Source organism: Mus musculus, chromosome 7 (assembly GCF_000001635.26).
Source record: "Mus musculus strain C57BL/6J chromosome 7, GRCm38.p6 C57BL/6J".
Taxonomy (NCBI): Eukaryota; Metazoa; Chordata; class Mammalia; order Rodentia; family Muridae; genus Mus; species Mus musculus.
In genome coordinates this window covers 5,124,356-5,138,198 of record NC_000073.6, presented here as the reverse complement: position 1 = coordinate 5,138,198, position 13,843 = coordinate 5,124,356, and the positions used below count along the sequence as shown (strand labels likewise).

The window sequence follows — 13,843 nt, the reverse complement described above, 5'->3', positions numbered from 1 at the left end:
AGAATGAACATTTTCAACTTAAAGGGCCAGTAAATATCTTCAACAAAATTATAGAAGAAAACTTCCCAAACCTAAAGAAAGATATGCCCATGAACATACAAGAAGCCTACAGAACTCCAAATAGACTGGACCAGAAAAGAAATTCTTCCTGTCACATAATAATAAAAACACCAAATGCACTAAATAAAGATAGAATATTAAAAGCAGTAAGGGAAAAAGGTCAAGTAACATGTAAAGGCAGACCTATTAGAATTACACCAGACCTCTCACGAGAGACTATGAAAGCCAGAAGATCCTGGACAGATGTTATAAAGACCCTAAGAGAACACAAATGCCAGCCCAGGCTACTATATCCAGGAAAATTATCAATTACCATAGACGGAGAAACCAAACTATTCCATGATAAAACCAAATTCACACAGTATCTTTCCATGAACTCAATCCTTCAAAGAATAATAAAGGGAAAACACCAACACAAGGACGGAAATAATGCCCTAGAAAAAGCAAGAAAATAATCCTTCAACAAACTTAAAAGAAGACAGCCACAAGAACAGAATCCCAACTCTAACAACAAAAATAACAGGAAGCAACAATTACTTTTTCTTAATATCTCTTGATATCAATGGACTCAATTCCCCCAAAAAAGACATATACTAAGTGACTGGCTACACAAACAGGACCCAGCATTCTGCTGCTTACAGGAAACCCACCTCAGGGAAAAAGACAGACACCGCCTCAGAGTGAAAGGCTGGAAAACAATTTTCTAAGCAAATGGTCTGAAGAAACAAGCTGGAGTATCCATTCTAATATCGAGTAAAATTGACTTCCAACCCAAAGTTATCAAAAAAGACAAGTAGGGGCACTACATACACATCAAAGGTAAAATCTCCCAAGATGAACTCTCAATTCTGAATATCTATGCTCCAAATTCAAGGGCAACCACATTCATTAAGGAAACTTTTGTAAAGCTCAAAGCACACATTGCACCTCACACAATAATAGTGGGAGACTTCAACACCCCACTCTCATCAATGGACAGATCCTAGAAACAGAGACTCAGTGAAACTAACAGAAGTTATGAAACAAATGGATTTAACAGATATCTATAAAACATTTTATCCTAAAACAAAAGGATATACCTTCTTCTCAGCACCTCATGGTACCATCTCCAAAACTGACCATATAATTGGTTAAAAAAAAAAGGCTTCAGCACATACAAAAATATTTACATTATCCCATGCATCCTATCAGATCACCATGGACTAACGCTGATCTTCAATAACAACATAAATAATAGAAAGCCAACATTCACGTGGAAGCTGAATAACACTCTACACAATGATTCCTTGATCAAGGAAGATATAAAGAAAGAAATTAAAGACAAGACAGCAAGAAATAATCAAACTCAGGGCTGAAATCAACCAAGTGGAAACAAAAAGAACTATTCAAAGAATCAACCAAACCAGGAGCTAGTTCTTTGAGAAAATCAACAAGATAGATAAACCCTTAGGTTTATCTCACTAGAGGACACAGGGACAGTATCCTAATTAACAAAATCAGAAATGAAAAGTGAGACATAGCAACAGAACCTGAGGAAATCCAAAACACCATCAGACCCTACTACAAAAGGCTATACTCAACAAAACTGGAAAACCTGGATGAAATGGACAAATTCCTAGACAGATACCAAGTACCAAAGTTAAGTCAGGATCAGAGTAATGACATAAACAGTCCCATATCCCCTAAAGAAATAGAAGCAGTCCTTAATAGTCTCCCAACCAAAAAAGGCCCAGGACCAGATGGGTTTAGTGCAGAGTTCTATCAGACCTTCAAAGAAGACCGAATTCCAATTCTCCTCAAACTATTCCACAAAATAGAAACAGAAGATACTCTACCCAATTCATTCTCTGAAGCCACAATTACTCTGATACCTAAACCACATAAAGACCCAACAAAGATAGAGAACTTCAGACCGATTTCCCTTAGGAATATCGATGCAAAAATTCTCAAAAAATTCTCGCTAACCGAATCCAAGAACACATCAAAACAATCATCCATCATGATCCAGTAGGCTTAATTCTAGGGATGCAGGGATGGTTTAATATATGGAAATCCATTAATGTAATCCACTATATAAACAAACTCAAAAACAAAAACCACATGATCATCTCATTAGATGCAGAGAAAGCATTTGACAAAATCCAACACCCATTCATGATAAAAGTCTTGGAAAGATCAGGAATTCGAGGCCCATACCTAAACATAATAAAAGCAATAAACAGCAAACCAGTAGCCAACATCATAGTAAATGGAAAGAAGCTGGAAGCAAATCCACTAAAATCAGGGACTAGACAAGGCTGCCTATTTTCGCTCTACCTAGTCAATATAGTACTTGAAGTCCTAGCCAGAGCAATTAGACAATAAAAGGAGATCAAGGGGATACAAATTGGAAAGGAAGAAATGAAAATATCACTATTTGCAGATGATATGATAGTATATATAAGTGATCCTAAAAATTCTACCAGAGAACTCCTAAACCTTATAAACAGCTAAAGTGCAGTAGCTGGTTATAAAATTAACTCAAACAAATCAATAGCCTTTCTCTATACAAAAGATAAGCAGGCTGAGAAAGAATTTAGGGAAACAACACCTTTCACAACAGTCACAAATAATATAAAATACCTTGGTGTGACTAAGGAAGTGAAAGATCTGTATAAGAACTTCAGGTCTCTAAAGAAAGAAATCAAAGAAGACATCAGAAGATGGAAAGATCTCCCATGCTCATGGATAGGCAGGATTAATATAGTAAAAATGGCTATCTTGCCTAAAGCAATCTCCAGATTCAATGCAATCCCCATCAAAATTCCAACTCAATTCTTCAACGAATTAGAAGGAGCAATTTGCAAATTCATCTGGAATAACAAAAAACCTAGGATAGCAAAAACTATTCTCAACAATAAAAGAACCTCTGGTGGAATCACCATGCCTGACCTCAAGCTGTACTACAAAGCAACTGTGATTAAAAACTGCAATGGTACTGGTACAGTGACAGACAGGTAGATCAATGGAATAGAACTGAAGGCCCAGAAATGAATCCACACACCTATGGTCACTTGACCTTTGACAAGGGAACTAAAACCATCCAGTGGAAAAAAGACAGCATTTTCAACAAATGGTGCTGGCACAACTGGCAGTTAACATGTAGAAGAATGAAAATTGATCCATTCTTATCCCCTTGTACTAAGCTTAAGTCTATGTGGATCAAGAAACTCCACATAAAACCAGAGATACTAAAACTAATAGAGGAGAAAGTGGGGGAAAACCTTGAAGATATGGGCACAGGGGGAAAATTCCTTAAGAGAACAGCAATGGCTTGTGCTGTAAGATCGAGAATTAACCAATGAGACCTCATAAAATTGCAGAGCTTCTGTAAAGCAAAAGACACTGTCAATAAGACAAAAAGGCCACCAACAGATTGGGAAAGAATCTTTACCAATCCTAAATCAGATAGGGGACTAATATCCAATATATATAAAGAACTCAGGAAGATAGACTCCAGAAAATCAAATAATCCTATTAAAAAATGGGGTACAGAGCTAAACAAAGAATTCTCAACTGAGGAATACAGAATGGCTGAGAAGCACCTTAAAAAAATGTTCAGCATCCTTAATCATCAGGGAAGTGCAAATCAAAACAACTCTGAGATTGCACCTCACACGGCTAAGATCAAAAATTCAGGGGACAGCAGATGCTGGCGAGGATGTGGAGAAAGAGGGACACTTCTCCATTGTTGGTGGGATTGCAAGCTGTTACAACCACTCTGGAAATCAGTCTGGCAGTTCCTCAGAAAATTGGACATAGTGCTATTGGAAGACCCAGCAATTCCTCTCCTGGGCATATACCCAGAAGATGTTCCAACTTGTAATAAGGACACATGCTCCACTATGTTCATAGCAGCCTATTTATACTAGCCAGAAGCTGGAAAGAACCCAGATGTCCCTAAACAGAGAAATGGATACAGAAAATGTGGTACATTTACACAATGGAGTACTACTCAGCTATTAAAAACAATGAATTCATGAAATTCTTAGGCAAATGGATGGATCTGGAGGATATCATCCTTAGTGAGTTAATCCAATCACAAAAGAACACACATGGTATGCACTCACCGATAAGCAGATATTAGCCCAGAAACTTAGAATATCCAAGATACAATTTGAAAAACACCGCAAACTCAAGAATAAGGAAGACCAAAGTGTGTATACTTCATTCCTTCTTAGAATTGGGAACAAAATACCTATGGAAGGAGTTACAGAGACAAAGTTAGGAGCTAAGATGGACGGAAAGCATCCAGAAACTGCCCCACCCGAGGATCCATCTCATATACAACCACCAAACCCAGACACTATTGCATATGCCAGAAAGATTTTGCTTACAGGACCCTGATATAGCTCTTGTGAGGCTATGCCAATGCCTGGCAAATACAGAAGTGGATGCATAGTCATCTATTGGATGGAACACAGGGCCCTAATGAAGGGGCTAGAGAAAGTGCCCAAGGAGCTAAAGGGGTCTGCAACCCTATATGTGGAACAACAATATGAACTAACCAGTACCCCCAGAGCTCGTGTCTCTAGTTGCATATGTAGCAGAGGATGGCCTAGTCAGCCTTCAATGGGAGGAGAGGTCCTTGGTATTGCAAAGATCGTATGCTCAAGTACAGGGGAATTCCAGGACCAGGAAGGGGAGTTGGTGGGTTGGGGAGCAGGGCAGGGAGAGGGTATAGAGGCCTTTGAGGATAACATTTAAAATTTAAATGAAGAAAATATCTAATAAAAAATAAAAATAAAATTAACTCAAAAAATCAGTAGCCTTCTTCTTTACAAAGGATAAACTGGCAGAGAAAGAAATTAGAGAAACAACACCCTACATAATAGTCACAAATAGTATAACATGTCTTGTTATAACTCTAACCAAGCAAGTGAAAGATTTGTATGACAATAATTTCAAGTACCTGAAGAAAGAAATCAAAGAAGACCTCAGAAGATAGAAAGATCTCCCATGCTCATGGATTGGCAGAATTAACATAGTAAAAATTGCCATCTTACCAAATGCAATCTACTGATTCAATACAATTCCCATAAAAATTCCATCTCAATTCTTCATAGAGATAGAAAGAGCAATTCTCAACTTTAACTGGAATAACAAACAAACAGGAGAGTTAAAACTATTCTCAACAATAAAAGAACTTCTGGGGGAATCACCATCCCTGACCTCAAGCAATAGTGATAAAAACTGCATGGTACTGGTACAGAGAAACAGGTAGATCAATGAAATAGAACTGAAGACCCAGAAATGAACCCACATACCTAAGGTCACTTGATCTTTGATAAAGAAGCCAAAACCATCCAGTGGGATAAAGAAAGCATTTTCAACAAATGGTGCTGGTCTAACTGGTGGTCTGCCTGTAGAAGAATGCAAATTGATCCATTTTTATCTCATTGTACAAAGCTCAAGTCCAAGTGGATAAGGACCTCAATGTAAAACCAGCTATGCTGAATCTAATAAAAGAAAAGGTGGGAAGAGCCTTGAACACACTGGCTGAGGAAATTTTCCTGAGGAGAACACCAATAGCTCAGGTTCTAATATCAACAATTGACAAATGGAACCTCACGAAACTGAAAAGCCTCTTTAAGGAAAAGGACACTGTCAATAGGACAAAACATCAACCTTCAGATTGTGAAAAGATTTTCACTAACCCAATAGAGAGCTAATATCCAAACTATACACAGAATTCAAGACGTTAGACTCCAGAAAACCACATAACCCAATTTTAAAAATGGGCTACAGAGACAAAGAATTCCCAGGTGAGGAATCATGAATGGCCTAGAAGCACCTAAAGAAATGCTCAACATCCTTAGTCATCAGGGAAATGCAAATCAAAGCAACCCTGAGATTCCACCTCACATCAATAAGAATGGCTAAGATCAAAAACTCAGGCAACAGCAGATGCTGGTGAGAATGTAGAGAAGGAGGAATACTCCTCCATTGCTGGTGGGATTGCAAGCTGATGCAACCACTTTGGAAATCAGTTTGGTGGTTTCTCAGAAAATTGGAAATATTTCTATCTGAAGACCTAACTATACCACTCCTGGGCATATACCCAAAAGATGCTCCAACATATAACAAGGACATATGCTCCACTATGTTCATTGCAGCCTTATTTATAATATCCAGAAGCTGGAAACAACCCAGATGTCCCTCAATAGAAGAATGAATACAGAAAATGTGGTACATTTACACAATGGAATACTACTCAGCTTTTAAAATGACGACTTTACAAATTTTGCAGGCAAATGGATGGAACTAGAAGATATCATCCTGAGTGGGGTAACCCTGACTCAAGAGGATACACATGATGTGTACTCACTGTTAAGTGGATATTAGTCCAAAAGCTCAGAATACCCACGATACAACTCACAGACCATAACAAAAAGGAAGATCAAAGTGTGGATGTTTCAATCCTACTTAGAAGAGGCAAAAAATAATCACTGGAGGCAGAGGGAGTGAGGAACCTGAATGGGAGAGGGGAAGGAGAGGTAAAAGGGGGCAGGATCAGGTATGGGAGGAAACAAGAGAGAAGTTCAGAGGGCCAGGAGAATGAATATGGAGCAGGGGATGGGGAACGACTGGTCAAAACTACTAGAAAGTCTCAGATGCCAGGGATTCAAGTGGCTCCCAGGACCCAATGGTGATGACATTAGCCAAAATACCCAACAGTGTAGAGATAGAACCTGAAGAGACACTTCAGTAGATAGATATGGCCTCCAATTGAGGGATGGGGCCATCCACCCATCTAAAAACCTTTAACTCAGAACTGTCCCTGTCAAAAGGAAAGACAGGGACAAAAAATTGGAGCAGAGACGGAAGGAAAGGCTATCCAGAGACCACCCTACCTTGGGATCCATCCCATCTGTAGATATCAAACCCCTGACACTATTGCTGTTGCCAAGAAGTGCTTGCAGACTGGAGCCTGGTATAGCTGTCCTCTGGGAGAGTCTGCCAGCACCTGACTAAGACAGATACAGATCTAACCACGAAAGCCAACCAGTGGTCTGATCCCGCAGACCCCAATGAAAGAGTTAAGGTAAGGACTGAAGGGGCAGAAGGGGATTACAACCTCATAAGAACAACAATATCAACTAACTTCAGAGCTCTCAGGAACTAAACCACCAACCAAAGAGTGTACATGAGTCTGTCCATGGCTCCTGCTACATATGTAGCAGAGGAATGCCTTATCTGGCATCAATGGGAGGGGAAGTGTTTGGTCCTGCTGAGTCTTGTTGCCCCAGCAAAGGGGGAGGTTAGAGGGGTGAGTTGGGAGTAGGTAGGTGGGTGAGGGAGCACCTCTTAGAGGCAAAGGGGAGGTGTAGGGTCAGAAGCGGGGAGTGCTGCAGAGGAGAGACTGGGAACGGGAACAACATTTGAAATAAATTTTTATTTTAAAAAAATCTACACCCCAAACACAAGGATACCCACTTTGTAAAAGAAACAGTACTACAGCTTAAATCACAAACTAACCCTCATCGTGTAGTGAGAGACTTCAATACCCTACTCTTACCAATGGACAGATAATCTAGACACAATGTAACAGGGAATGTGGAGCTAACCGACATCATAAACCAAAGAAACCTAACAGATATATCTACAAAAAAAACTCACCCAAGCACAAAGAAATATACCTTCTACTCAGCAACTCATGAAACATTCTCAAAAACCTGACCACGTATTTGGGACACAAGTGAGTCTGAATACATACAAGAAACGTGAAATAACCCCCTGCATCCTCTCAGACCACTGTGGATTAAAACTGGATTTCAGCAGCAGAAGCAACAGAAAGCCCACAAACTCATGGAATCTGAACAACTCTCTACTGAACAACTACAGGGTCAAGTCAAAAAGAAAGAAATTAAAGACTTCCTAGAATTCAATGAAAATGAATACACAACATACCCAAAATTATGGAACACCATGAAAGGGAAAGTTCATAGCATTGAGTGCCTTCATAAAGACATTGGAGAGATCTCATACTAGCAACATAACAGCACATCTGAAAGCTCTAGATTTTGAACAAAAAGAAACACACACACAAGCAAGGGGAACCAGAAGCCAGAAATAATAAAATACAGAGGTAAAGTCAGTAAAATAGAAACATAGAAAATAGTACAGGTAATCAATGAAACAAAGAGGTGGTTCTTTAAGAAAATCAACAAGATGGATAAACCTTTATCCAGACAAACTTAAATCCAGAGAAATGCTGGGACCAGCCTTGGCTAAGGGCAGGGTCTATAGAAGGGTGAATGCAAGAGGGGCAAAGGGAAGGTCAGATACAGGATGCCATTCACTTCGTGAGAGGGGAGACATAGAGGAAGCTCCTCTCGACACAACTTTTCCTACTCTGACAGCAATGTCTCCTTCACATGTTATTTAAACATAAAATCATTTCCTCAGAAATTTTATTCATTGATTACACAACTTTTTAAAACACATTTACTACTGAAGTCTTCCTTGATTACATAAAAATATTGAAAAAGGAAAAAACAAACAAATACCAGTTTTATGAGAGCTAAAAATTAAATGATAATAAATCAATTTTCTTTAAACTCAATATCTTCTTCCTTAAGATTGGTGTTGAAAAGCCTTGCGGTTACAGGATTACTCTATTTGGATTTGATTCTCTTTCAGTTTGGCACAAGATGAATAGATCAAAAATTATTTCCTGCTCACACTCCGCTGCAGGCTTACACTGCGCTTCTTGCCGCTGCTCCATCGCCAATCAATCGCAATAGCCGCACTAGTCATTGACAATGGCTCCGGCACGTCAATGACAACGCCCTCAGGGCCATGTTCCCTTCCATCATAGGGCTCCCCCGACACCAGGGTGTCTTGGTGGGCATTGGCCAGAAAGACTCCTACGTGGGTGATGAGGCCCAGAGCAAGAGGGGTATCCTGACCCTGAAGTACCCTGTCGAGCATGGCATTGTCACCAACTGGGACGACATGGAGAAGATCTGGCACCACACCTTCTACAATGAGCTGCGTGTGGCCCCTGAGGAGCACCCGGTGCTTCTGACCGAGGCCCCCCTGAACCCCAAAGCTAACAGAGAGAAGATGACGCAGATAATGTTTGAACCCTTCAATACCCCAGCCTTGTACATCACCATTCAGGTGGTGCTTGCCACGGACTGGGGCTCTGTGGGCCCTCTTCGGTCTGCGGAATCAGAGTCTCAGACAGATGGGCATAGAGTGGGCGAGTGACAAACAGACGTGACAAGAGAACGTGTTGAATCTGAGTGTAATTTATCAAATCCAGCATCAAACTTTTTATACAGAATAACAAGAAACCAGGCGAACACATCCGCTAAGTTACAGTGACACAAAACAAAAGGAATGCATACATCAAAAGATGGCGGGGGACCAGGCCTCATTTACCACTTAGAAAGGAGCCAGGTGTAATGCTAGTCTATTGTTAAACCCACCACCAGGGGTTCTTAGTAAATGCCTGATTATGCTGTTCCTTTGGGCCTAGTGAAGAAACCTGTCCCAGGGGGATTCCCTAACTCTTTCATGGTTACCCCACCTATTTGCTAGGCCATTGTGTCCTAAGGCTACTGTCCTAAATAATCACTCTGCAGACTAGCCCTGAGCTATTCTAGCTCCGTTCGGAAGCACTGGGTGCTCCTCAGGGGCCACACACACGCTTCTCTACTAGAAGTAAATTTGAATGTTACTGAATAGGTAACCTTCTCACTGAATTCCCACTAAATTCCAAGCTCCTCGGCGTCGAGGATTTTCTAGGACATTGCAACACTGGCGAAGGCTTAGCTATGTCAAGCAATCAAATCTTAAAGGCACTTATAATAAAACAATACTGAAAGAGAGCACGTGGATCCATACACCAAACTAACACGGGAAAAGGGTTTGAGTATACGGGCTATGGGAATGCCAAGGTTCCAGGAGGCATAGTTTCCTTGAAACTCATTGCCTCGTGAGTGTTTCCAGGCCTCTTGGCCTGTCAAGCAGACTTCACCGGAGTGGGCGTAGGAGGTGCTCTCCTTGTATGTATCTGGGCGCACCACTGGCATTGTCATGGACTCTGGTGACGGGGTCACACACACAGTGGCCATCTATGACAGCTACACCCTTCCTCACGCCATCTTGTGTCTGGACCTGGTTGGCCAGGACCTGACAGAGTACCTCATGAATTCCTGACTGAACGGGGCTACAGCTTTACCACCACTGCTGAGAGGGAAATTGTGACAAGGAGAAGCTGTGCTATGTTGCCCTGGATTTTGAGCAAGAAAAGGCTACTGCTGCATCATCTTCCTCCTTGGAGAAGAGTTACTAGCTGCCCGATGGGCAGGTGATCACCATTGGCAATGAGCGGTTCTGGTGTCCGGAGGCACTCTTCCAGCATTCCTTCCTGGGCATGGAATCCTGTGGCATCTACGAGACCACCTTCAACTCCATCATGAAGTGTGATGTGGATATCTGCAAAGACCTGTATGCCAATACACTGCTGTCTGGTGGTACCACCATGTACCCAGGCATTGCTGACAGGATGTAGAAGGAGATCACAGCCCTAGCACCCAGCACAATGAAGATTAAGATCATTGCTCCCCCTGAGCGCAAGTACTCAGTCTGGACCTGCGGCTCCATCCTACCTCACTGTCCACCTTCCAGCAGATGTGGATCAGCAAGCAGGAGTATGATGAGTCGGGCCCATCGTCCACTGCAAATGCTTCTAGATGGACTGAGCAGGTGCCAGGCATCTGCTGCATGAGCTGGTATTGAAGTATCGATTTGCCCTGGCAAATGTACACACCTCATGCTAGCCTCATGAAACTGGAATAAGCCTTTGAAAAGAAATTTGTCCTTGAAGCGTGTATCTGATATCAGCACTGGATCATAGAACTTGCTGATTTTTGACCTTGTATTCAAGTTAACTGCTCCCTTGGTATATGTTTAACACCCTGTGCATATCTTGATTCAGTCCTTAGTTCATGTGGCTCGGTCACTTGGGGCTGGGGAGAACACGCAGTGGAAGAGAAAGGCCCAGCCTGGTGGATCTCTGTGAGCACCACGGAGTGATCTGTGCAGGGTATTAACCAACAGCAGACTTCCAGGATTTCCCGAGGCTGGCAAGGGCTCCTGAACCAGTTACCACTCCTTCTTGCCAGTCTAACAGGGTGGGAAAGTCCGAGCCTTAGGACCCAGTTTCCGTTCTGGTTTCTTCCCTCCTGACCACCATCGGTTGTTAGTTGCCTTGAGTTGGGAACGTTTGCATCGACACCTGTAAATGTATTCATTCTTTAATTTATGTAAGGTTTTGTTGTACTCAATTCTTTAAGAAATGACAAATTTTGGTTTTCTACTGTTCAGTGAGAACATTAGGCCCCAGCAACACGTCATTGTGTAAAGAAATTAAAGTGCTTCAGTAACTGAAAAAAAAAAAAAATTTCCTACTACCTATGATATCAAGCTTGGCTTTCTACAAGAGTTCAATCTCTGACTCTCATTTAATTCTTCCATTCCTTCACACACATATATATATATATATATATATATATATATATATATATATATATACTTTTTTTTTTTTTTTTTTTTTTTGGTTTTTCGAAACAGGGTTCTCTGTATAGCCCTGGCTGTCCTGGAACTCACTTTGTAGACCAGGCTGGCTTCGAACTCAGAAATCCGCCTGCCTCTGCCTCCTGAGTGCTAGAATTAAAAGTGTGCGCCACCACACCCGGCTCTATATTTCTTTTATATTTGACATAAGATCGCCTTTTTTTTTTCCTTTGTCTCTAAAAACAAATTGTGCAGCCCGTTGCTTAGGCAAAAGGAGTTTTGTCAGAAAAGTTCAGATCTAACAGATCTGTTCAGGATGGCAGGCAGTTCACTGAGCCAAGCTGCCTTCCTCTGTGTCCCTGTCATGAATCCTTGATTCGGTACAATTCAGTAGGCTTCATCCAAGAAATGCAGAGATGGTTCAGTAAGTGAAAATCAGTCCTGGAAGGTAGCTGGAAGGACCCGGCAGAGCGCAACACGAGGGTTGGTTGTCCTTCGGGTGGGCACCGCAGCGGCGGGCGGTGCCCAGCTTCCCTTCCCCCACAGTCTGGTACAGAGTCTGCCTTCCCGCGCGCTCTTCCCGGCCGCTGCCTTTAGAGGGCGCACGTGCAGCAGCCGCTCTCTCCGGCAGGATCGCCGCGATGGCCGCCCAGGGAGAGCCGCAGGTCCAGTTCAAGGTCGTCCTGGTGGGCGACGGCGGCACCGGAAAGACGACATTCATGAAGCGCCACTTGACCGGAGAGTTTGAGAAGGAGTATGTAGCCACCCTGGGCGTGGAGGTGCACACATTAGTCTTCCATACCAACAGAGGACCTATCAAGTTCAATGTGTGGGACACAGCCGGTCAGGAGAAGTTCGGGGGGCTGCGCGATGGCTACTACATCCAAGCCCAGTGTGCCATTATAATGTTTGACGTAACATCAAGAGTTACTTACAAGAATGTGCCTAGCTGGCATAAAGATCTAGTGCGTGTGTGTGAAAACATCCCCATTGTATTGTGTGGCAACAAAGTGGATGTTAAAGACATGAAAGTGAAGGCAAAACCTATTCTCTTCCACCGAAAGAAGAATCTTCAGTACTATGACATTTCTGCCAGAAGTAACTACAACTTTGAAAAGCCTTTCTTCTGGCTTGCCAGAAAGCTCATTGGAGATCCTAACTTGGAGTTCGTTGCCATGCCTGCTCTTGCCCCACCTGAGGTAGTCATGGACCCAGCTTTGGCAGCACAGTACGAGCATGATTTAGAGGTTGCTCAGACGACTGCTCTCCCAGATGAGGAAGATGACCTGTGAGAAAGTGAAGCTGGAGCCCTGCGTCAGAAGTCTATTTTAGGCAACTGTCCTGTGATGCCAGCCAGCGGTGCAGTGTGTGTGCCACCTTATTTAGCTAAAGGAGATCGTGCAATTCATTGGGATGCTGAAGGAGATGAATGGGCTTCGGAGTGAATGTGGCAGTTAAAATACACCTTCATTTTTTTGGACTTGCGTATTTAGCCCCCTGGAACAGAGTTGTTCTGGATTTCAAAGATAAGACTGCTACCGTAGCATCACAATAGTCAGTGGTGAAATCTTGTTTGTAACTGTCATTCCCACTCTTTCATTTAGAATCAGAATAAAGTTGTATTTCATATTTGAAATATCTTCTAAATATCTTCTAAAAAAGAGAAAAATAAAATCAGCAAATGTAATCTATCACATAAACAAATTAAAAGGGGAAAAAAAACATGATCATATCTTTAGATGCACAAAGGGCCTTTGACAAAATCCAACACCTCTTTATCATAAAACTCCTTGAGAGCCTAGGGATACAAAAGACATACCAAACATAGCAAAGGCAATATAAAGCAATCTGATAAGCCGGGAGTGGTGGTGCCTTTAATTAAATGCCTTTAATCCCAGCATTTGAAAGGCAAAGGCAGGCGAATTTCTTTTTTTTTTAAGATTTATTTATTTATTATATGTAAGTACACTGTAGCTGTCCTCAGATACTCCAGAAGAGGGCATCAGATGATTGTGACCACCTTGTGGTTGCTGGGATTTGAACTCGGGACCTTTGGAAGAGCAGTCGCGCTCTTAACCACTGAGCCATCTCGCCAGCCCCCAGAGAATTTCTGAGCTCAAGGCCTGCCTGGTCTACAAAAGTGAGTTCCAGGACAGCCAGGGCTATACAGAGAAACCCTGTCTTGAAAACCCAAAAAAAAAGCAATCTGATAGCA

General features: G+C 42.0%; 1 protein-coding gene and 1 pseudogene across 1 annotated transcript; both read left to right on the top strand.

Moving 5' to 3' along the window:
* Nucleotides 8,780–10,413, top strand: Gm47692 (predicted gene, 47692; annotated as a pseudogene).
* Nucleotides 12,249–13,257, top strand: Rasl2-9 (RAS-like, family 2, locus 9). Its single transcript, NM_009028.2, has one exon. It carries the CDS (start codon nucleotides 12,270–12,272, stop codon nucleotides 12,918–12,920), a length of 651 nt encoding a protein of 216 aa, NP_033054.1. The 5' UTR covers nucleotides 12,249–12,269; the 3' UTR covers nucleotides 12,921–13,257.
* Nucleotides 13,258–13,843: the final 586 nt, after the last annotated feature.